At 41.6% G+C, this 24,967-nt stretch overlaps 1 protein-coding gene across 1 annotated transcript in view; it reads right to left on the bottom strand.

Annotated features, from left to right (window-relative positions):
• CANX (calnexin) overlaps positions 1–24,967 on the bottom strand; it is a 33,260-nt gene that overhangs the window by 3,429 nt on the left and 4,864 nt on the right. The window contains exons 2-14 of the mRNA XM_025862619.2: positions 13,578–13,754; positions 13,243–13,316; positions 12,317–12,375; positions 11,728–11,869; positions 11,083–11,164; positions 10,378–10,570; positions 7,942–8,131; positions 5,370–5,483; positions 4,917–5,073; positions 2,828–3,043; positions 2,028–2,147; positions 1,036–1,162; positions 775–854 (exon numbers count right to left, since the gene is read on the bottom strand). Of these exons, the coding sequence (XP_025718404.1) occupies positions 775–854; positions 1,036–1,162; positions 2,028–2,147; positions 2,828–3,043; positions 4,917–5,073; positions 5,370–5,483; positions 7,942–8,131; positions 10,378–10,570; positions 11,083–11,164; positions 11,728–11,869; positions 12,317–12,375; positions 13,243–13,316; positions 13,578–13,751 (1,728 nt within the window). The 5' untranslated portion in view covers positions 13,752–13,754. The remainder of the gene's footprint in view (positions 1–774; positions 855–1,035; positions 1,163–2,027; positions 2,148–2,827; positions 3,044–4,916; positions 5,074–5,369; positions 5,484–7,941; positions 8,132–10,377; positions 10,571–11,082; positions 11,165–11,727; positions 11,870–12,316; positions 12,376–13,242; positions 13,317–13,577; positions 13,755–24,967) is intronic.

The following is a 24,967-nucleotide window of genomic DNA, read 5'->3' as shown; positions in this document are numbered from 1 at the left end:
ATTCTTCCCATGGACACCTCTACGGCAAAGTTCTTTATCTCTTTCCGGTCTGCCCCAGGGTCACCTCTTCAACAAGGCCTACCATCCCTAACACTGCAACCCATCCCATCCCGCCTCCAGTACTTCCAATACCTTTTCCTGCCCTACTTTTATTTTTCACGGCCTATCGCTTCCTAACATACTATTCATTTGCTTCCTTGTAACGCCTACAGCTTATTGTCAATTTCCTCCCAATGGAATTTAGGCCCCCCCCAAAGGAAGGGTATCTTTGTCTTGTTCACTGACAATGTGCAGCCCATGATGGGCACTCCATAAATATTTGTTGAATGAACACATCCATAAGCCACACGGACAAAAATTTTAGAATACAATGAAATCATTGTTCAAGAAATATTTTTTTTTCTCCTCCCTACCACTAGACCACCAAGGAAGGAAATACTTTTTCAGGGCACAGCAGGGAGAGAGAGGAGACAGACGTGTTCAATAATAACCTGAAGTTACCATTTTCGCAAACATTTTATTGGTTTTCCCCCGAAACCTTCTGCCTATTCCAGAAAACCATCTGCAGCACAGAAAAATACTTCTGAGGTTCAGATGTAGTTGAAAATGATCCAGGGAAATGTGTACCTGTGTTGCTAAAAATTACACTTACAAATTTTTTTTTTTTACACTGCCACAGCCCATGCAAATTACTCTGTGAAAATAAGCCCCTGCGCTTAAATGCATCTTCCCCCAAGCTGCTCGGGCTGGAATACGTACACCCTGTGCCATTACCTCTGCTTTAGGTTTCCTGTCGTCCTCCTCCTGACTGGCAGTGCCGCCATCTTCCTCAGCATCACTTTTCTGCTTCTCTTCTGAGACAGAGACCAAAAGTACAACACACTGAGCAAAACCTCATACTTGTTTTTGATAATGAGACCAGGAGCCTTAGGACGCGCCTCTGGAGTCTAGGGCAATCTTTACTGTTGCCACTTGCTTTGAGTTTGAAGGAGCTCAGGGTCTCGGCGTAAAGCAGACGGGCGGGGGTCCACTTACCGAGTCTTTCCTCGCCCTCCTCGTCCTCATCCCCCTTGCCCTTTTCCTCTTCCTTTTCTTCCTCCTCCTCCCTCACGTCCGGTTGGGGAGCATCGGTCTTCTTATACTCCACGGGACCCGACTGTCTCTGAAACATTCCCCCAGGGCACCAACACTTTCGTTCACATTTGTACGTACTACATTGTCACACAATTATTTCATGCCTGCGAACAAAGGTCGGCACAAGGCCATACACCGGCATCGGTAAATAAAAATGCTAAGACCATTCCTGCCCCGAGAGCTTTCTCTTCAGTGAGCACGTGTGTGTGTCAACGGCAGAAGGAGCAGTAAGAACAAAGGGCCAAGGCAGGAACACGCAGACGTGAACAGTCAAGATGACTGCGGCACAGACACGTGGACAGAAGCGTGATGGGGGGAGAGGACTGACACAGGAAATTTGGGGATCAGGTGACAAAACATCGAAGGCAAGGTGAAACACAATCCTCATTTAATAGAAGCAGAGCACCCTAAACAAGATTTTCTTTCCTGCTTTTTGGATTGCATACAACAAAGACTAAATTAGAAAAACTTTAAAATAAGGCTGGATTACCCCACATGCATTTTCGGGGGGAGGGTAGGGATGCTGAGGGAAGAATGGATAATGAAAAAAAAAAAAATCAAAGACGAATTATAAAGTCTATGAATACAAACAGCTATGACAAGGAGGAAAAGCTGGTTTGGGTCCAGACAGCTGGTTTTGTATCTAAGTTGTTGGGTTTTTTATTTTGGTTTTCCAGAAAGCTGCTGCCAAATATTAGGGAAGAGTAATACAGCAGGCTTAACTACTACTAGAAACTGAAGGGCTGTAAATCCCCCTCCCACCTGGGCACAATAAATGGCCACTGAGAGCAGTGACTAAGGTTTCAGATGCGGCCCAGTCATTACCAAGAAAACTTCAGGCAAAAGATCGTAGTCATACTATATATAAATTGACTAAACAGAAAAACTCTTACCTTTCCAGAGCAGCAGAAGAGGATAACAAGAAACACGGGCAGAGCTACGGTCAAAATGTAGACCACCCAGAGCCACGGGCGCTCCTCAGCGGCCTCAATCATCTGCCCCACTACACCTGGCTGTAAAACAGAACAGGACAAACTTCAGGTCCTTGGTTTTGACACCAAACACAGGCTGCACTGTTCAATTTCTGCATGGCACTACTCAGGCTCCTCCTTTGTCAAAGCGTTCAAGCCAAGATATTCATACAATATAAAAAGGAAATAAGGGAAAAGTCTCCATTTCCCCCCCCACTCTCATCATCAAGGCGATTTCCCTTTCACAGATGTCAACGCAGGTTTCTTAATCACCTGCCACAGGCCCCCTTAACCTGAGGGCCAGTGAATGAAGAATTTCTTGATCAGTATCTCTGGCTCTCCCACTCACAGCTCGACCATGTGGCCAATTGTGTGAAAATTGCATATACTGGTAAACCAAGATTCAACATTTAAGAGTGCATTAAAATACCCTAAATGACAAATTTTGTTAAACATATTTTAGCACGTTAATTAAAAAAAACCAAAAAACAAAAAACCCTACCCATAACACAAATAGGGAATCTAAAGCCATTACATTAGACTAACAAAATCATGTCCAAACACCCAGTATTTTGTCTTTAGCAGGCATCCAGCCCCACATTTTATGCCAATATTCTCAAATAAGGGAAAAGACAAATCCTAGAAGATTGCCTGCCACAAAAGGAACGATTTGTCACCAGCAATAACAGACATAAATGCCTAAGAGGCAAGTGAGCACGAACCTCGGCAGCCCCATCAGCAGCCTTCTTTAGTCCCCATCCATCATTGGCCCAGTCATCAACTACTCTTCGATCCCCGCAAACAATAAAGTTGTCAAAAAAAATGTCGGAGGTCATGGACCACAGTTCCAAACCAATAGCACTAAAAGGAGTCATTTTGAAAGGTTCCAGATCTTCAAAGAAATCCGGATTTGGTATTTTTCGGGGCTTCCAGATTCCCTGGAGAAAAAAAATATATTTTTAAAAAACATTTCAGATAGGGGCACCCGGGTGGCTCAGTTGTTAAGCGTCTGCCTTCGGCTCAGGTCATGATCCCAGGGTCCTGGGATCGAGCCCCCATCAGGCTCCCTGCTCTGCAGGGAGTCTACTTCTCTCTCTCCCACTCCCCCTGCTTGTGTTCCCTCTCTCACTGTGTCTCTCTCTGTCAAATAAATAAATAAAATCTTTTAAAAAACCCAAACATTTCAGATAATGAACAACACAAATAAGAGTTAAGACCAATTCTGCATGATCAATGACAGTAGTGTTGACTTTGTAAAACATAACTGAGTACCAGGGAGAAAATGATGAAGATGTCTGGACTCCAACTACTTTCAATTTCTAACCTCAACCCTGACCTTGACCCAAACCAACACCTCGCTCTGCCTGGCACATTCCAACAAGACTCTTATCAACGAATAGCCTTGAACAAGCACAGGCTTGCTCAGTGGTGATTCGAAATGTACGTGACCTTCAACCAGCAATTGTACTTCTTGATAACTAGCTAGAGGAATAGTTATCACACATACCCAGACATGCGTAAGGGTGATCACTGCAGCAAAGACTCTGAAAGCAAAAATGGGTGGAAGGCAATCCACCCAAATGGCCATCCACAGAACAGCTAAAGGGCGGTTTTAATTCAAGGGCAATTTTAATTTATCTTATTGCTTGAATGCACAGCTAAAAATACACTTACAAACAGAAAAGTATACACCTAGTATATGCACAGAGACACACACCCATACCTTACATTTTAAAGGGGAACAGGGATGCCTGGATGGCTCAGTTGGTTGAATGTCTGACTCTTGATTTGGGCTCAGGTCATGATCTTGGGGTCTTGAGATCGAGCCCCATGTCAGGCTCCACGCTCAGCCCGGAGTTGGCTTAACACTCTCTCTCCCTCTCCTACTCCTCCCTACTGCACACTCATGCTCTCTTTTTTTCTGAAATAAATATTTTGTGAAAAATAAGATAAAATAAAGGGGGACAAAGTGGAAATTAATGATGACAAATCATTTGACGACAGAGACTGAGGAGACCAGGGTCTGAGGGGTTACGTCTGTAGCAAAGCTGCAGCTTTATAACATCACCATCTGTATGGTCTTTTCACAGCTGAGATACCGAGGTGAAGCACTGGGCGGACTTGGGGTCAGGGAGCCCCCTCCCGTCTCCACGCTCTATCCACCCCATCCCACGATCGCCAGTTTGGATCCAGTGGCTTCAACACCCCTACTACACAACAGCAGGGTGCCCAAATAACAAGCTTTCCATTTTTCTTTTGTTTTTAAACACAAGTTACAAAGCAATTACGAAACCCCCTCTTTCCAGTCCCTAGGTGTCAACACCTACCATATAAGCTCTCTCTCAATTCTGAAGTTTGTTTTTCTTTTTTTTTTAGTCAGGCGTGGAGCCTAACACGGGGCTTCAACTCACCACCCTGACTCTTGAGATTTGAGCTGAGATCAGGAGTTGGACTCTCAACTGACTGAGCCACCCAGGCACCCCTGAAGTTTTGTTTTGTTTTGTTTTTAAAGATTTTATTTATTTGACAAAGAGAGAGACAGCTAGGGAACACAAGCAAGGGGAGTGGGAGAGGGAGAAGCACGCTGCCCGCCGAGCAGGGAGCCCCATGCGAGGCTTGATCCCAGGACTCCGGGATCATGACCTGAGCCGAAGGCAGACGCCCAACGACTGAGCCACCCAGGCGCCCCTGAAGTTTGCTTTTAATTCAGTTGTTTGAAAACAGTGATCAACCACACAGCCTCACTACAGACGAAACTTCTATCCAAACAAACAGATCAATGAGGTAACTCAACCATCAGGAGGCACAAACCTGGTAGTTAGGATTGTCAATCATGGGAGGCTTCCATTTGCCCTTATAATTAGGGTTGTCAATCATAGGTCGCTGCCAGACACCACACCCAGGGGCCGACTCACACTTAGGGTTGGCAATCTGGGGAGCCTCCCATTCCCCATCCATATCTTCATCCCTGTGGAGACACAAACAAATTACAAATAGACTCTGTGATGCAGGACCAGGACGGCCATGCCAGGGCTCCCCTGAAATCCCGCAGTAACGCTTCCAGGGTCAGACCGTGTCACGAGAGTTGTATCTTATTCTTGCATTTCCAGTAACAAGGGTTTTTCATGACAGATGCATTAAAGACAAACGCATAATTAAATTTGTTGAGCTCTACACTTAAGTTGGACGCTTGGCTATATTTAATCATTAACTTTTACTTCAATAAAAAAGCAGGTAATTTAAAAAGTTAACTGAAGCTCTTACCAATCCTCTGGCTTCTCCGCATCTGGATCAGGTACATATTCGGGCTCATCATCTAACCAGCCTTCAGGCTTTGTAGCTTCTTCATCTGGAATCTTAGCAGGGGCATCTTCATCCCTTAAACACAAAAGAAAAAGCTAATTATGACAACACTGACTGAAAAATCACAATGTGATCCCACATTATGAATCTGAAAATATTTCAGTCACAATCTCAAAATTTAAAATAATTCTTTCTAGAAAATAGAAGAGAATAATTCATTCATATGATAGTGGTCTAGTATTCAGAATAGAGAGCTCTTACAATTCAATAAAAAGACAACCCAACTTAAACACTGGCAAAGGATGTGAATAGACATTTCTCCAAAGATACACAAAGGACCAATAAGCACATGAAATGATGTGTAACATCGTTAGCCATCAGGGAAATGCAAATCAAAGCCCCAATAAGAGATCACTTCATGCCCACTAGGATGGCTGTAAGAAAAATGACTGATAAAAACAAGTGTTGGCGAGGATGTGGAGAAACCAGGACTCTCATAACGTTACTGGTGGGAAAGTTAAAAACAACAGCAATTCTGCTCCAAGAGCAATGAAAATGCAGAGCCATTCAAAATCTGTAATGACTGTTCCTAGCAGCAGGACTCATAACCATTGCCAAAAGAGGGAGAAAACCTAAACGTCAGTCAACCAGGGAATGGATGAAGTGTGGCAGTTAGCACACGATGGAGTATTATTCACTCAGAAAGAGGAACGGAGTACTATCACATGCTTCAACATGGATGAACCCTGAAGACATTATGCTAAGTGAAAGCCAGACACAAAAGGTCATACATTACAGTACGCTATGTCCAGAACAGGTTAATCCAGAGATGGAAAGTAGTTTAGTGATTGCCAAGGGGCTGATGGAAGGGGGAAACAGGAAGTAACCGCTTAATGGGTATGGATTTCTTTTTGGGTGATACAAAAGTTCTGGAATTAGACAGTGGGGCTGGTTCTGTGAATATACTAAACTGCTGAATTGTACCAATTAAGAGGGTGGATTTTAGTATGTGAATTGTAACTCAAACAATTACTCTTAAAATAAAAGTTCATCAAGTAACTAATTTCAAAGTTTTACACAGTTACTATGAAACATACCATATTAACTGGTAAGCAAAGACATCTTCTATCCTCTATCAGGATTATGGTTCTTTTTGACTCATGCTTGTTTTAAATTAACTGCATGAGAACACTGTATAACATTGAGCTGGCCCTTTTAATGAAGCTAAACATTCACACTCCCACCCCCAAAAGAAATCTGCTAGTTAAGGAGCGTGATACTGAAATAGGCTGAATCCCAGATCTATGTTCATGAATACACAAATAAAAATAAATTCAGCGTTTACACCAGTGCAGCATAAAGTTCAGGTACACATACTTTAAGAAAGGAAAAACATCAGCTAGAATTTAACTGCTCTTTGTCACTTCCTGACATCTCTGAAAGTCACTGTATCGGGGCTCGAACAGGGCCGTACACAAGAGTACAGCCCCGCTGTCGTCACTGCTCGTCACTCTCCGATTCGTATCCTGCAAGAGGCTATACAGCATATACTCAAGTTCACTCACACGTCAAGCTCACTCCTAATCCTCTACTTTTGCACAAGCTGGGAATACCATTTCCCGTCTTCACCATTTGCTTGACTCCTACCCGGCTTCCAAGTCTCAGTTTGACGTGCTCTGGTCCAAGAAACCACCCCTGGACCAGGTATACTTGGTGCTCTGGTCACTTACTAATACCTACTATTAGATCACTCACCACATACATGCCATGAATAGGCTTCACCTGCCTATCTCACAACTGGACTGGGAGTCATGCGGGCAGCTGGTATCCCTGTGGCTTTGTATTCCATTGCCCAATACAGAGCAGAGATGTCTTGAGTGTTATTTAGTGGGGAAAAGGTTATTTTTCAAATTAAAATTTAAAATTTCGGAGCACCTGGGTGGCTCCATCGGTTAAGCAACTGCCTTCGGCTCAGGTCATGATTTCAGGGTCCTGGGATCGAGCCCCACTTTGGGCTCCCTGCTAAGAGGGGAGTCTTCTTCTCCCTCTCCCCCGACCCTCCCCCCCAACCCTGCTTGTGCACACATGAGTTCTCTCTCAAATGAATAAAAATTAAGCAGGGAGTCCGATACGGGGCTAGATCCCAAGACCCTGAGATCATGACCTGAGCCAAAGGCAGACGATTAACCCACTGAGTCACCCAGGTGCCCCAAAATCTTTAAAAAAAATAAATAAAATTTCAAGACTTTCAAATGTTAATTCATAAAAGCACTGGAAGAGCCAGGCCAAGAAAGGTTCTGCTACAAACCATCCATGTTACCACAGGCAAACTCATCACCTTCAGCATTTTGTGGCTTGTAAAATGGTATTAGGCAATCCAGACAGCCATTATCGCCCCTTTTCAGCTATAGTGGTCTCCATTTTTCCTACCGTTTAGATAGCATCATAGATTACTGAAATTATGAGATCTTAGCCAACACTGAGTTGCTTAAGCCACGTGGAACATATGAAATGCTGCACTGCAAAGACTCACCAGTCATCTGGTTTGACAGCATCAGGATCTGGTATTTTTGGTCTTTCATCCCAATCCTCAGGCTTCTGGTCTTCTGGGTCCTCAATTTCACGTGAAGGATTTACAGGAGGAGTCATGTCATTTAGCAAATTTCCACTATTCACAACAGATTGGTCCACTAATATTTCAAAACTATTATCTGGATTCAAGACTGAAAAAAATGAAATGCAATTTAAAAAAAATAAATTAACCACTCATTCCCCAAGCTCTCTTTACCGATCATATTTCTAATAGAAAACGGAAGCACAGAGTAATGACCTCAGGGTGTTAATCAGAACATGGTCTTGGAGCCTCATGTAAGTTAACTGTCTCTTCCTTATCTGTAAATCATAAATGCTAGTTCCTCAGGATTTTAAAATTAAAGCAAATGATACATAAAATTTAAAACGCCAGAAGACTACTTATAGACATTAAAAACATCAAAACACCAAAGAACTAATGCAATAACAGTCTGACACAAATGGTTACACACAAGTCAACAGGCAAATAAGTTTATTTATTCCTACCACCACTTCCGAGCAAAAAAAAAAAAAAAAAAAAAAAAAAAAGCCCATTTCCTCATTTTTTGAATTGGTACTACTACCATCTATGTCACCAAAATTCCAAAGTACACAAGTTTTTGATTTTATTTATTAAACCACATGTCTACTTATGATTGTACTTTTGGAGTCCAGTGGAACTTGAAATCCATAAAGGTATCTTAAGTGACACTTACTCTAAAGCCTGGATCCCACACCTAAATGTCTCATAGGCAACTGACTAAGTCCCAGCACATCCAGAATACTATGGAAAGCAAGGAGCACCTATACCACTGACATCAGTGATAATGAAGACCAGCAATGTTATCAGTCATATGTACTCTCACAGAGAGATTCTTACTTCTACGAAGAGAGCAAGTGAAATATAGCACATCCAACTTTTTAAATTTATCTGAGAGAGAGAGAAAGCACGTGTATGTGTGCAAGGAGAGGGGCAGAAGAAGAGGGAAAGAGAGACTCCTCAAGCAGACTCCCTGCTGAGCACAGAGCCAGACGCGGGGCTCAATCCCACGACCTCAAGATCATGACCTGAGTTGACATCAAGAGCCAGCCACTCGGGGAGTATGGGTGGCTCAGTCAGTTAAGCGACTGCCTTCAGCTCAGGTCATGATCCCAGGGTCCTGGGATCGAGCCCCGCATAGGGCTCCCTGCTCGGCAGGAAGCCTGCTTTTCCCTCTCCCACTCCCCCTGCTTATGTTCCCTCTCTCACTGTCTCTCTCTCTCTCTCTCTGTCAATTAAATAAATAAATAAAATCTTTTAAAAAAGAGCCAGCCACTCAACTGACTGAGCCACCCAGGTGCCCCTAGCACGTTCAACTTTTAATAAAACATTACATGTGTTTATACACATACAGCCAAATACATATTACAATGTTGGTATTTCAGGTAATTTCAAATGTCTTTTGTTTATTTCTAGCTTTTGAATTCTATGTGGAGCATGTGTTACTTTTGTTATAAAGAAAAAAGGTTACTGTATTCTTTAGGAAAAGAGGCATGTCCACATATACTCAAAACAGCAGGAAAAGCTTCATTAAAATAAAAAACACATTCCAGGGGCCCCTGGGTGGCTCAGTCAGTTAAGCAGCTGGTCTCGGTTTCAGCTCAGGTCCTGGTCTCGAGCCCACGCCAGGCTCTGTGCTCAGTGCAGAGTGTGCTTGAGGATTTCTCTCTCCCTCTGCCTCTCACCTCCCTTGTATGGTCTCTCTCAAAAACAAATAAATCTTTAAAAAATAATAATAATAAAATAAAAAGTGCATTCCAATGTCCAAATGATTAAACTCAACTGTCTAGGGACGCCTGGGTGGCTCAGTCGGTTAAATGTCTTGATCCCAAGGGTCCTGGGATCAAGTCCCGCATCGGGCTCCTTGCTCAGCGGGGAGCCAGCTTCTCCCTGTGCCCTACCATTCCCCCTGCTTGTGCTCTCTCTGACAAATAAATAAAATCTTAAACACACATGTACACACACACAAACCCCAACTATCTAGGTATTGGAGCATCCAAAGTTCAACTGAAAGGTAATTTGAAAAAAATGTACATGTATTTCTATTGTGTCCCATTATTTAACATGTTATCAACAACAAAATACACAGTGGGAGAAAATGAGGAGAATCAGCAAAGCTCTTTATGGAACATAAAAGCTTACTCTTAAAACGGTCTCAAACCCCACTTCTCAATTCAACCTATGGGAAAAGCAGCTTTTCTTAGTGCTGAGAAATTAAGTCCTTTTTACCACTAAGCTATTAAGTCAACAGGGACTCTTATTTGCAGGCGTGGGTCTTCTGCAGATGTGCAATCTTTAAATTAAACAGATGATACATGTATAGCGCCATAATACCCCCAAATTAATATGTTTTCTTACTTAATGTATAAAGATGTGTTTTCTTATCAGTAAAATAGGTCTTCAGATCTGCATCTGGCCTCTTGGCATGCTTTTCTTCATATATACCGGTTTTGGGGTTTTTGTGGCGGAAGATGAAGTGCAATTTATAGTCTTCTCCACATTTATCTGGACCAAACATAATCGTATAAGGGGTCTTGTCGTGGAACTGATCCTTCAGAAACAAAAACGAATTATTTTTAAGTGACTCAATCAAAGTGTTGAAAAGCAAACTTTCAAAGTGTGCTATTTCCTCTAATAAAATCCCAAGTAAATTTTTGGCACCTCAAAGAAAAAGGTGATTCATTTAGATACCAGTGAAAAGGAATAACCAGAAATTACCAGAGAACTTTACATGAAGATATACGAAAGTACTTTAAAAAAAAAAAAAAAGAGTAATGCATGTATCTAGATAGTTACTGCTTCTTTCATAAAACAAAGTAGTATGCATGCCAAAACTAAAAATTACACAGAACAGAAATCAGGGATAAGGCACAATGGCTTTGAAATTCACATTTCAAATAAAAACCAAAGAAGAGTCAAAGTCAATATTCCCAATCCTCTAAATATTTCAACAGTAGGAGAGGAGGCCTTCATTTTCCCAGGTCTTACAAGATTGTCTTTCCTTTTCTCTAAGATTCTCAAAAGACAACTGTGGGTGGCCACAAGGAAACAGGAAGGACCTACCAGGTTGAGTTCTGGGGTTTTGGAAAGCAGTTTCACATAGGCACCGCCACATTCTATTCCATTTTGGAAATTGACTTCATATCTGATTTCAAAGAGAAAAGTAGAAAACCATAAGGCATTCTGAAAGATCAGATTTCTTAATTTACTTCCCCTCTCCCCCAGTCTTGATCACATGTTTTATCACAGGTCATACTTTTATCCTTAAGAAAAATTCCATCTTCTATTGCTTTTGAAAACTTTTTTTTTTTTAAGGTAATTTTTACGCCCAACTGGGGCTCCAACTCACACCCCAAGATCAAGAGTTGCATGCTCTACTGACTGAGCCAGACAGGTGCCCCTCATTTTCTATTGCTTTTGAATGGCTACTCAACCACCCCCCAAACATAAGTTAAAATAAAACAAAACTTTAATGCAGATTCCCAGTGTACACTTTTACAAAATCCTGATCATTTGCTATCAGGAGAAAAATAAGTCAATCTGTTTCAAAAGAATTTACTGGGAAGGAAAAAAAGTACTGGATTAGAGGATGCTTAAGTACACCACAAACCCTCTACTGTAACATATAATTATTCTTATAATTTTTTAGAGTACAGTGATAATTTCCTGAGATCCGGGAAGTTTCTATCAAGCAAACGTTTCACTCACTGAACAATGAGAGGCTTGGTATCAAACAGGAAGGGCTTGTTCAGTTTTGCAGAGATGGCATGATGCTTGGCCCGAGACAGCAACACAAGCCCTTTATCACCTGGGAGCTTTGTTTCCTTCATTTCATCTACCTCCCACTTTCCTGCAAGACATCAGAAAAAAATCCACTTCCTAATTATGCCTTTGAAGATCCCTTAAATGGTAACAGGCAAAACTCCAAGGTGTGCACATCTATCATACTGGAAAATTTTTAAACCTATTCCATTTACCTATGAGAGCCAGCCTATTAACCACAAACATGTGACAAGTATTAGGATACGGTTTTTAAACCTATAGCACATTTACTTCATCAATAACTAGAAAGACCCTCCATTTCCAAAAGACAGCACTACAGGTGACACATTACCTCTCCATTTTATGGTGCAAACCAATCAACAGGTCTAATCCTATGAACACACAGACAGCAAAGCTTCCAAGGAAAAATCTTAAAACGTATACATACTGTTTTCAAACCAGCTTTAAGAGACACTATAGAAACCACACGTGAAGCCTCAATCTGCTATTCTATGTAAATCAAATGGACTCTCACCGTCGTATTTGGCAATTTCATCATCAGTGTCATCCTTCTTAGCTTTGGATAAAATCCACCTGTAATTAAGACAAACCCCCAAATTAATTAAACGACAGCGAGCCTGTGAAAAGAAACAATGTAAATACTAACAAAAGCAGGATCTATCCAAGTCTTTTTAGCCTACTTAACCACTCTACTATTTTCAACTTTTAAATCTGCCACACAGGGGCGCCTGGGTGGCTCAGCTGGTTGGGCGACTGCCTTCGGCTCAGGTCATGATCCCGGAGTCCCGGGATCAAGTCCCGCACCGGGCTCTCTGCTCAGCGGGGAGTCTGCTTCTCCCTCTGACCCTCCCCCCTCTCATGTGCTCTCTCTCTCTTTCTCTCTCTCTCAAATAAATAAAATCTTAAAAAAAAAAAATCTGCCACACAAACAGTAATACATTCTCTTCAACTCTCAAACCCATGAAATAATTCCACTTTTTTTTTTTTTTTTTTTTAAAGATTTTAGTTACTGAGAGAGAACATGCATGAGCGGGAAGGAGGGGGAGAGAGAATCTTAAGCAGACTATGCAAGGAGCATGGAACCCGATGCGGGGCTTGATCCCATGACTGCGAGATCATACCAAGAGTCAGACACTGAACAGACTGAGCCACCCAGGCACCCCTCCACTCTTGTTAAGACTCACGAGAAAAAAATTCCTCAGTTCAAAAGAACAATATATACAGTCAAGGGGGAAAGAGAAATGGAAATTAAACCCACATATTCTAAAAAACTTTTCTAAATGGACATGTTCTGAATTCTCCTAAATGAGCACAAACACTGGGGACATAAAATAGTTAAGACATTTTACTATATGAAATGCTATCCAAAAAGGAATCCACTATCACATCATATTTACAGGATGTTTGCCTCCAAGAAATTTTTCCCTAAGAAACACTCACCCTGACAGAGTTCCTCGGTCAAAAGAATCAGCAAAATACACTTCCCCTGTTGGAACCGGAGCTTTATAGGTGACCTGTGTTAAATATAAAAATGTATCGAGAATTTTAATTTTCAGCATGATTCCCTTCTTAGTAAGATTTGCTTTGAATTATCCCAAATTTTTATAGCTGGCTCACGATTATATACATATATATATAATTTATCATTGGCAACATATAAAAAAGCCTGCTATTTTAGCTAACTTTGCTTCCCCTTGGAAAAGGATCCAAATTTACCTTCATCCTTTTGACTATCTCAAGAGGTAAAACCAACAGATTCAAAGACCACTTCAAACCTTTGGAGAAGGAGGAGCGCTGGTATCTGGTTTCGATTTGGAGTCTTCCACCTCTTCGATAACATCATCGAGGTCGTCCTCAATATCAATCATATCATCATCGTGTCCTTCATGGGCCTGAACGATAGCAGTTCCAAGGACCAGTAGCATACACAGCAACCACTTCCCTTCCATTATCTACACAAAAAAATATTAAAAATATATAAAAATATATAAAAAATATAAAAAAAAATACTGGTACAATCAGTGAAATGTTATCACTTCCTTTTAAACATTTTGTAAAGATCAGTGACCCCTCTCTTATTTAAAATTAAGGCTTTCAAGGGACGCCTGGGTGGCTCAGTCATTAAGCGTCTGCCTTCAGCTCAGGTCATGATCCTGGGGTCCTGGGATCGAGCCCTGCATGGGGCTCCCTGCTCAGCGGGAGGCCTGCTTGTCCCTCTCCCATCCCCCCTGCTTGTGTTCCCTCTCTCACTCTCTGTCAAATAAATAAAATCTTTTAAAAACATAAATAAATAAAATAAAATAAAAATAAAATTAAGGCTTTCAAATTAGAGCTAAAAGAATTTTATTGTGACTATTTCATTTTACAGGTAAGGAAAGTGAGCCCAGAGAGATGAAGGGGGTTTTCCCAAAATCAATTAGTTAAAAGAATGAATTTCAAGAAAATTTCAAAACGAAACTCAAAACAATTGTCCCCATATAGAATGTTGGCTACCCAGACCCAGGGTGTCTGAATGCAATTTCAAACTAACTGCTTGCATTTAAAGAGTTTGCCGATAGACAAAAAGCCTCTTCTGCATATTAATTTACAATTTACAATCACATGGTAACAGACGAGCTGAACAGCCTCACATTAAAGATTTAATAGCTATTGTTCAAAGATCATCAAGTTTAGATATGGTTTTAAATTAGTGTTTTAAGACTCAACAAAAATATTAAACCAAGGACCAGCTACTTTTATCTCTTAATTTTTAAACACTTAGATGCCTTGTGTATTGTGTTAGACTGTCCTGGGTGGCAGTGGGCCCTCTTCTCAAGGACCACAGATCTTTAAGATATAAAAGCTGAGTCCCATGGATGCACAACATGATTCAATAGTACGTAGTACAGTTTCAATTCTGCAAGATGAAAAGAGTTCTAGAGATGGCTGGAGGTGATGAGTGCACAAGAATGTGAATATACTTTATACTACAGAACTGTATACTTAATAGTGAAAATAGTAAATCAACAAAAATTAATTTTTTAAAAAAGATAGTAAATCTTATGTTTTTAATTCAACAACAAAAAAGATTTAAGAAAACATACCTGAGCTTAATACTTCTAGTCTCTTGTTTACAATGGAGACCTTTATTTCTTAGGCAAAGTGCAAAAAGAAAAAAACCTGAAGGAGCTCCTTCATAAACTTCGAATGGTCTCAATTCATAACCAACGCTGACATTTTGACCAACTGAGTTTCTAGAAAAATGCAGATCAATTTATTCTAATGCTCAATTTAATGCCAAATTCCTTATAAACTTTATAATCCTTTATAGTAACCTCACACAAAGAACTAGATTTTCATGCATTATTTAGTGGTATTTCTTTATTTATGCATCTTAGGACTATGTTCACAAAATGAAAGGGAGACTGGATTCCTAAATGCTTAGAATTTAGTGCGGAAAATGAAAGTGCTAACTAAAATCATTTATTACCTTTCCTAGGACTCGTATTAGTTTTTAGAAAAAACTCTTAATGTCAACATTCTGCTTCAGTTTCTTATACTTAAAAAATACAAGTAATCTCTCATTTATTCACTGGAAAGACCTCTGTTTTCTGCAATGGCATAGCAATATTGCTGTTTGATTTCCAACTTAAAACTTTTTTTAATCTTTTTTTTTTAAGATTTTATTTATTTATTTGACAGAGAGAGAATGAGAGATAGAGAGCATGAGAGGGAAGAGGGTCAGAGGGAGAAGACTCCAGGATCATGACCTGAGCTGAAGGCAGTCGCTTAACCAACTGAGCCACCGAGGCGCCCCTGTTTGATTTACAACTTACTCTCTGAAAACTAAACCGGCTGATTCAACCCTTTTATCTAAATCAATTTTATACAACTCCCAAGTCCTCTCTCATAGAAACAATGCTATAGGGGCACCTGGGTGGGTGGCTCAGTCGGTTAAGCATCTGACTTTGGTTCGGGTCATGACCCCAGGGTCCTGGGACGGAGGCCAGCTTCAGGCTCCGTGCTCAGCATGGAATCTGCCTGTCCCTCTCCCTCTGCCGCTCCACCCCACTGTTGCGCAGGCTTTTTTCCTTTTAAAGATTTTATTTTGCGAGAGTGCGTGCAAGCGGCGGGAAAGGTAGAGGGAGAGAGAGAATCTCAAGCAGACTCCACACTGAGCATGGAGCCCCACATGGGGCTTCACCTCAAGACCCTGAGATCATGACCTGAGCTAAAATCAAGAGTCGGAGGCTTAACTGACTCGAGCCACCCAGGTGCCCCTAAATAAATAAAATCTTTAAAAAAGAAAAGAAAAGAAACAATGCTATAAATGGTGATTAGATTCCCCGGTACAAGCTACAAATTCGCCCCAAACACAACTAAAACAGTATGTAGCTGACTTTTTCAAAGTAAATAAAATGTGTTAAGACTAGTAGTAATTAAAAGTACAAAGCGGGGCGCCTGGGTGGCTCAGTCGTTAAGCGTCTGCCTTCGGCTTGGGTCATGATTCCAGGGTCCTGGGATCGAGCCCTGCATCGGGCTCCCTGCTCGGCAGAAGCCTGGTTCTCCCTCTCTCACTCCCCCTGCTTGTGTTCCCTCTCTCGCTGTGTCTTTCTCTGTCGAATAAATAAAATCTTAAAAAAAAAAAAAAAAAGTACAAAGCAATGGATTACTTAGAACAGAGTACTGGTGCTGGAACACTGCTATCCAAGAAGAAAAAGCTAATCAGGGAGATGGTCTGGTGGGCTAACTACTTACCTTTAAAAAAGGTAGGACTGATTTTTTTTTCCCCTCAACAAGTTTTAATGTGTTGATATACTGCTGCTATGGACTGAATTGTATTCCCCTGCCCAAATTTGCATGATGAAGTCCTAACTCCCAATGGGACTGTATCTAGACACACGACCTTTGAGAGAGTACTTAAGGTTAAGAGGTCACAGGGCAGGTAGGGCCCTAATCCAGCGAAACTGCTGTCCACATAAGACACTAGGAGTGTTCATGCACAGAGGCGAGTCCACGTGAGGACACAGCCAGATGGCAGCTCTCTGCAAGCAGGAGAAACGTCCTCACCAGAAGCCAATCCTGACAACACCTTGATCTTGGACTTCCAGCCTCCAGAATTGAGAGAAAATAATTTCCTATTGTTTAAGCCCCTGCCGCGGTATTCTATACGGCAGCCTGGGCAGACTGCAATAGCTCTCCTTTGGTTTTTAAGTACAATGTAGAGCCATGTTTCCCAAATTTAAACAGCCATCAGCATCACGCAGGGGGCTTGCTGAAACAGACTGCTGGGGCTCAGTCTGAGTTTCTGATTCAGTCCAGGCCTGGATTTTTAACCTTTCTAACAAGTCCCAGGAACCACACTTTGAGAACCACCGTTTAGGGTTTATGAATACTCCATTTGGGCTCTGTTTTCCAGTTTATAAAGCACTTTCACATACACTGTTCATGTAAACCTCCCGTGAGGTATTACTCTCATTTTATTTTACACGTTAATGAAATCAAAATAACCTACTTGTTATCACAGTGAGACTCAGAAGAATTCAAATCCTGTATTTCTATCACACTAGACAGAACGCTACTGTGTAGTTGCGTGCTGAGAAGGTACAACGGAACGCAAGACAGAAGACCAGGCAGGAGGAGCCTTTATGAGGGAGTGATCTGGAATGGGGCGGGGGGGGGGGGGGGGGGGTATCAGGTAGGGTTAGTGAGGGCAGAGCGACTGCAGAACAGCGAGCCCAGGCTGTGGGCCAAGGAACAGGGGGAAAGAAGGCATCTGTGTTGGGGAGGCAGAGTGGTCTCCCTGCAAGGAAAACCGTTTTCAGAGAGCAGAAGGCTGGCTACCTGTCCTGTCAGGAACACAGAAAGTCTCTAGCAAGCTTCAGAAAACGCACTTCTTGCCCACTGCCGTTTTCTCTACACTCGAGGTGCAGAACCTTGTTCTTTAGGGGAGAGAAGTGTGCAGGCATTCATCTGCTCCTTTCACATTATTCAAAAGGTTGTGGAACCTGTGAGGAGTCAGTCTCACCAAACCACGCCTCTCAGAGCCACTTAATGAGCCTTACCCTCTGCCAGCTTTATATACGCTGCATTAACACCAGGAATTTGCCAATACCCACCCCCCAAAACGCTACAGCCAATAGGTCTATTCTAGTTCCAAGAGCCACCAGTAAGTCAGCTTAAATGTTCCGAGATTTGTCCATACTTACAAAGAATTCAACAAGACATTTTAAGGTGACCTTAATTCTCTGCTTTGTTAATGAAAATCCAACATTACCAAGACACAGAATCCCCCCCATCTTCTTTCAGTCCCCCTACACCAAATGGAATCCAAAAGGTAGCACTAACTGGGTGGGTATTTATACAGGATGTTGCACTACTATGCCTTCTAAAAGAAAACATAGGAAAAAATTCAGGTGATCTTGTGAGTTTTTACATAAAACATCGAAAGTAAGATAAATGGAAAGAAAAATCAGTAAGCTGGATTTAACTAAAATTAAAAACTTCAACTCTCTGAAAGACTTAAAGAGATTAAAAGACAAATCAGACAAGAAGAAAATATCTGGAAAACACACATCTGATAACAGACTGGTTTTCAAAATGTACAAAGAACTCACACTCACCAATAAGAAAACACACCATCCAGTTACAAAATGGGACAAAAAATTCTGAACAGATACCTCACCAAAGATACTCAGATGGAATATAAGCATATGAAAAGACGCTCAATGTCATTTGCTATTAGCTAACTGCAAATTAAAACAAGATACAAGCATGCACATATTAGAATGGCCAAGAATCCAAACACTGGCAAGGGTGTGAAGCCAACAGGAGCTCTCATTGCTGGTGAAAATGCAAAATAGCATACCCCCTCTGGAAGACAGTGTGGCAATTTCTTACAAAACTAAACGGAATCTTACCATCTATTCAGCAATCATGTTCCTAGGTACTTGCCCAACTGATCTGAAAGCTTACAGATGCACAAAACCCCGCACACCAGTATTTCTAGCAGCTTTACCCATAACCACCCCAAACTTGGAAGGATCAAAAATATCCTTCAATAGCTGTATGAATAAACAAACTGCAATGCAATATTACTCAGCAACTCAAAGAAATGAGTTCTCAAGCCATACAAAGACTTGGATGAATTTTAAATGCATATTGCTAAGTGAAAGAAGCCAGTCCGAGAGGGCGACGTGTTGTATAATTCCAGTTATAGGACATTCTGAAAAAAGTAAAACTACAGATACAGTAAAAAGATCAGTGGTCACCAGAGGTCTGGGGGAAGTGGTCAGGATGAATATGTCAGCACAGGGGGGTAATTCAGGCAGTGAGACTACTCTGTAGGATGCTAAGATTATGGATCCATAACTTTACGCATTTGTCAAAACCCATGAAACCTCACAGCAGAGAGAGTGAATCTCAATGGAGGAAAATTTTAGAAAATCATTTAGGAGGTCAAGTGGCCCAAGGACAGCACACAGGATGTGACAATCGTTCGTGTTACAGATATATTAACCACCTCACTGGAAGGGATGGAGGGAAGATGCTGACCTACGTAACTTCAGAAACAAGTGGAGTCTGTAAATTAGACGGTGCGAAAGCACTTTTCCAGCTGGTAAGTTATTCCCCACAGGGGACAGGTTAACAAAGCTGATGCTGCTGTATGCGTACACTGGAACTGAACGAGTATATGGGCAGTGGATGGCGGGAACCACGTTCTAACCACTGGGTGTGGGAACTGACAGATAAGCAAAGGAAAGAGGCTGGAAGAGCCCCTATGGTAACGGGAGACAGTTGGAGACATCAGTGTAAACTCATGTTGTGGCTAATTTACAGAGGGTTACATATAGTAGTATTTATAGACAGGCGCATATATGCCCATTAGTATGCACACGTTTCCCTCCTGTGTCACCTTGAGGGCCTGAAAGAAACTACATCTCCGTAGCAATAAATATACACCTAGTACCAAGATCTTGATTTTTAATACCACCTCCAATTAAAGGGAACAGAGTCCTTTGGAGAAATGGCCAACTCTAGGATTGGGGCAGGAAATACACAAGGTGAGCCTGGAACATCTCACACTGCCAGTAAAGTGTTCAAAAAAGAAAACAAAACTAAAACACCTATAATGCTGGGGGGGGTGGGTATGTCAAAGGAACACAAGAAAGAGTGCCCAGTGGCCAAAGCGGAACAGTTATGAGCAACAAAGTAAGTGGTACTAGATAATACTAGATAATACCCCGAAGTAGAAAATAAATAACCATGGATCTATACTGACACAAATATATGGGTAAAGAAATAAATGGGGAAGGAGAGACAAATTTCCCATGCAGAAATATTCCAACTAATCTATGCAGTTACTCCTCCTTCAAGGAAAGAGAGCCTAACTCCCCACTCCTTACGTGTGCGCAGCTGCACTAGGTGATGTCCTCCCAAAGAGCACACAGTATGGGAAAGGGGAGAGAGAGGGGGGAACTTTACACTGGAGAAACCTGGCAAAAACTACCTCACCCAGGTGACCAAGGTCAACATGAACAGTGAAAGGTCATGTTGATAGTAGGTACCCTTGACACAATGTGATGAAAAAAGGACTTTAACCTCTGTGGTCTTCCTCCCAAAAATCCATTATCGCCAGTCTAATCATGAGAAAAACACAAATCAAAATCCCAATAGAAGGACATTCTACAAAACACCCTAACCAGTAGTCCTAAAAAATGTCATGGTCATCAAAACTAAGGAAAGTCTAAAGAACGGTCACAGCCGGGCGCCTGGGTGGCTCAGTTGGTTAAGCGACTGCCTTGGGCTCAGGTCATGATCCTGGAATCCCGGGATCAAGTCCCGCATTGGGCTCCCTGCTTGGCGGGGAGTCTGCTTCTCCCTCTGACCCTCTTCCCTCTTGTGCTTTCTATCTCTCATTCTCTCTCTCTCTGAAATAAATAAATAAAATTTAAAAAAAAAATTTAAAGAACGGTCACAGCCAAGGAGAGCCTAAGGAAATATGACTAAATGTAATGTATCCTGGAACAGAAAAAGGACAACGGGTAAAAACAAAGGAAATCTGAATTAAAGAAAACTTTAGTTAATATTTATGTATCAATATTGGTTCATTAATTGTAACAAATGTTCTGTGCTAATTTGTTAATAGTAGGGGAAACTGGGACTCCTCTGTGCTATCTTCGTAATTTTTCTGTAAATCTAAAACTGTTCTAAAAATTAATTAAAAAAAAAAAGATGTTCCACGATTATGCTTCAAATGTTTGATCTCCCACCCCTTCAAAAATATCCTGGGGCTGAAATATACCAGAGGAATCTAGTCTAGCTCTCCTTTTTGACAAGACTAAGGTCCAGAGACCGACTTGCCAAAAATCAAATTATTGGCAGAATCAGGATCAGAAGCCAAGGTTCCTGCATCCTGGTGCAGTGCACCCTACTTGGTAATTCTACAAATGCTTCTGTCTGAAAGACACAATGTGATTTTCCACATATTTTAGCATCTAGGAGGATTTCAGGGTTTTTCCTCCCTTTTAAAGTCTTCATTTGTCTTTACACTGACAGAATCCTAAGCAGAGAGCGTACTTCTGTCACTTTGCTTTCCTGTTTCTAAGATTATCAATAGGAAATATAGAACAAGGAGTTCAACAACAAAGCAAGAATGCTTTTAGAAAACAAACAGCACACCGCGCCCCCCCCCCCCACTTCCCCCGAGCCCCAGGCAAGGGGTTCCTAGATTTTTTAAATTTAGGAGTAAAAGTGAAAAAAAAAATTCCCTCCCCCCCCCCCCCCGCCCCAAAGATTTCATTTAGTTATTTGACAGAGAGAGAGAGATAGCGGGAGAGGGAACACAAGCAGGGGGAGTGAGAGAGGGAGAAGCAGGCCTCCTGCCGAGAAGGGAGCCCCATGCGGGGCTCAATCCCAGGACCCTGGGATCACAACCTGAGCCGAAGGCAGACGCTTAACGACTGAGCCACCCAGGCGCCCTTAACTGAGAAACATTTTCCTGTAATAAAGAAACATTGACCACATTTGCTAAAATTCTCTTCTATTTCACAGTTCATGCTGATGTATCAGCTCCTCAAGGGCAAGGTTTCCCGCATTCCTGCATGCCATTACAGCAGTCCGATCCCCCACCCCCGACTTTAAGCCATTATATTCTCAGACCACTTCATTTTCTGGTTTTCTTTCAGGGGCCATCTTCTCTCCCTGTCTCTCGTAATTTTTATCACTGCAAGACTCTTACCTTAAACTCTACAGCAAAGCCCCTCTGAGCCAGGATGCAAATGCTGGGTGAATGCATAACCTGTAACTAGCTCAGTGCTACAAGAAAAAGTTTCACAGTGGGCTGCTTAAATTCCTATCTTAGTCAAGTTATCATCACTACAGGTCTGGACCTCTAGGACAGCCCACAAGTAAAAAACAAAAGCACAAACAAGAAAATCTTTTAACATCTATGAATCTACTGAATTGGACAACTTGTCTCAAAAATACCCTTAAGTTATATACAAATGTGAGTTTTGTGTGGCTCTGTCTTAAGATACCCTTTAATGTAAGCAAAGACTACGTCAATAAAAACCCCAAAATACTATGGGGGCCAACACCATATGGTCCAAGTTCTGATTTCTGTTGATCTAGATCTAAAAACAAAACCTATGGAGCGCCTGGATGGCTCAGTTGGTTATGCATCTGACTCTTGATAGGCATTTTTTTTTTAATATTTTATTTATTTACTTGACAGAGACACAGTGAGAGGGAACACAAGCAGGGGAAGTGGGAGAGGGAGAAGCAGGCTTCCTGCGGAGCAGGGAGCCCCATGCAGGCCTCGATTCCAGGACCCTGGGATCATGACCTGAGCCGAAGGCAGATGCTTAACGACTGAGTCACCCAGGCGCCCTGATAGGCATCTGACTCCAGATTTTGGCTGGGGTCCTGATCCCAGGGTAGGGAGATGGAGCCCCAAATCAGGCTCCCCATTCAGCAGGCGTCTGCTTAAGATTTTCTCCCTCTCCTTCTGCCCCCTCCATGCTTGCAAGTGCACGTGCTCTCTTTCAAATAATAATCTTTAAAAAATAAAATAAAAAATAAAAATAAAACCTACAATATCTAGGCTCTAGAGAAATCAACAGACTGCATATCCTTCAAATCCTCATCAATCAATCAATCAACTGGATTTCTGATAAAAGTTGGGTGGCAGAGTTCAAGAATGTTTTCTGGCAATCACAGGCTTAGATTGGCAATTATGTACTACCAACGGGTTAAAGGAGAAAATCATCTAATACCCATCAGAAAACCTGGCTAGAGTGAGACACTAAACCAATGTTTGTTGATGGCATCCAATTCCACGACTGCCAAGTAGGCATCAAATATGAAAAAAAAAAAGTCGGTCTCTGACCTTTAGGAACTCAATCTATAATATGGTGTCTATAAAGTCTGGAAACATAAGCGGCAAAGGGATTAAAAAAAAAAACAAATCTGGAGGGGCGCCTGGGTGGCTCAGTTGTTAAGCGTCTGCCTTCGGCTCAGGTCATGATCCTGGGGTCCTGGGATCAAGCCCCGCTTCCGGCTCCCTGCTCAGCAGGAAGCCTGCTTCTCCCTCCCCCTCTGCCTCTCTTTCTGCTGGTGCGCTCTCTCTCTCTCTCATGCTCTCTCTCAAATAAATAAAATCTTTAAAAAAAAAAAATCTGGAAACATAAAAATATTTTATAGATTAAAAGTGACCTTGATGACATTATGTATACTTGCCTATGTTTTCAGAGTTTATGAATATACTGTAGTATTAGTTCTACAAATCAATTTTGGGGGTTTTGGGTCAATATCAAAATAAACTCATAATATTATAACCTATCTCTTCTTTATCTAACTTGCAAAAAATGCACAGGTTTGTTAGTACCACTTAAGACTCATGGTAGTATTCTCTTTCTACAAAAATAATGCCAAAAAAGTAACAATTTCAAAAATGAATTCTCAACATGACAAAATTGCATAGAACTAGATACTATATACATACACACACACATGCATGCATGCAAATCCTGGTAAATTATGAATAAGGTCTGTAGATTGTACCAAAGTCAACTTCCTGGATTCGAGATTGTACTATAGTTATGTAGATGATAACCACTGGGGGGATGCCTGGGTGGTTCAATCAGTTGAGTGTCTGACTCTGGATCTTGGCTCAGGTCTTGATCTCAGGGTCGTGAGTTCGAGCCCAGCCCTGGGCTCCACAATGGGGACGGAGCCTACTTAAAAAAAAAAAAAGATGATGCTACCATTGGGGGAAGCTGGGTGATGGGTACCAGGGACTGCTCTGTACTATTTTTGCCATTTCTTACAGCTCTATGATTAGTTCAAAATTAAATGCTTTTTTAAAATGATGTATACTGGATCAACAAAGATGTCAGTTTAGACTTGAGCAAAGTTGTCCAGACACCGGCTTTAAACTGACCTACTTCTATAAAGCATGAAATTATAAAGACTCAGAAATGTGAGCTTGATGAGAAATTTGAACTTGAAGAGGTCAAGTCTTTCTCTTTTCCTTCCAGTTTATAAGGGTTTTGTTTTTGGTAATCAAATGTAATTATCTATCTACATCCAGGCCAGAGTATCTCCACCCTCTGGGTTTGCACGGACAAACACACACAAAGCCAAGAAAGCGGGAATGAAACACATACATGTACATTTAAGCTATAGTACTATATACATGATTTCTGGCTTGCTTCCCAATTTCCCAAGGACAGAGCAAAAAGTCCAACTCTCAAAATCTCAGGGACAGGAAGCTTCAAGAGCACCTAATCCACTCACTTTTAATACTGTAGTCCATGCTTTTTAACTTTTAAGAGTGAATTCATTTTGACTTCTAGAGACGGAAATTTCCTATCTTAAAACTGCCGATTCAGAAAAGTAATTCCTGATAACCCAAGGCAGTATGGTGCACATGGCTGGTATAACCTGTCATGTCAGAGAAACCTGGGCTCCAGACTCCCCTGCTCAGCTTACTGAGCTCCCAGGAGTCTTCTTTCCCTATTTTACAGATGTGGGTAATAGTACTACTGGCAGGAAGGCCTGCTGTGAAAATAGAAAAAGATAATACAAAGTCTATTAGAGTCCAGGACTTTATAAGTAGGTATATGCAAACAGTTTGTTCTTTGGTGCACAATTAGTACAACCAGAGTGAACACACCTTCAGTTC

Source organism: Callorhinus ursinus, unplaced genomic scaffold, assembly GCF_003265705.2.
Source record: "Callorhinus ursinus isolate GAN/ISIS: 27379988/994484 unplaced genomic scaffold, GSC_fseal_2.0 scaffold81, whole genome shotgun sequence".
NCBI classification, from domain to species: domain Eukaryota; kingdom Metazoa; phylum Chordata; class Mammalia; order Carnivora; family Otariidae; genus Callorhinus; species Callorhinus ursinus.
The sequence above is the reverse complement of the archived record's forward strand: the minus strand, read 5'-3'. Positions and strand labels throughout refer to the sequence as shown.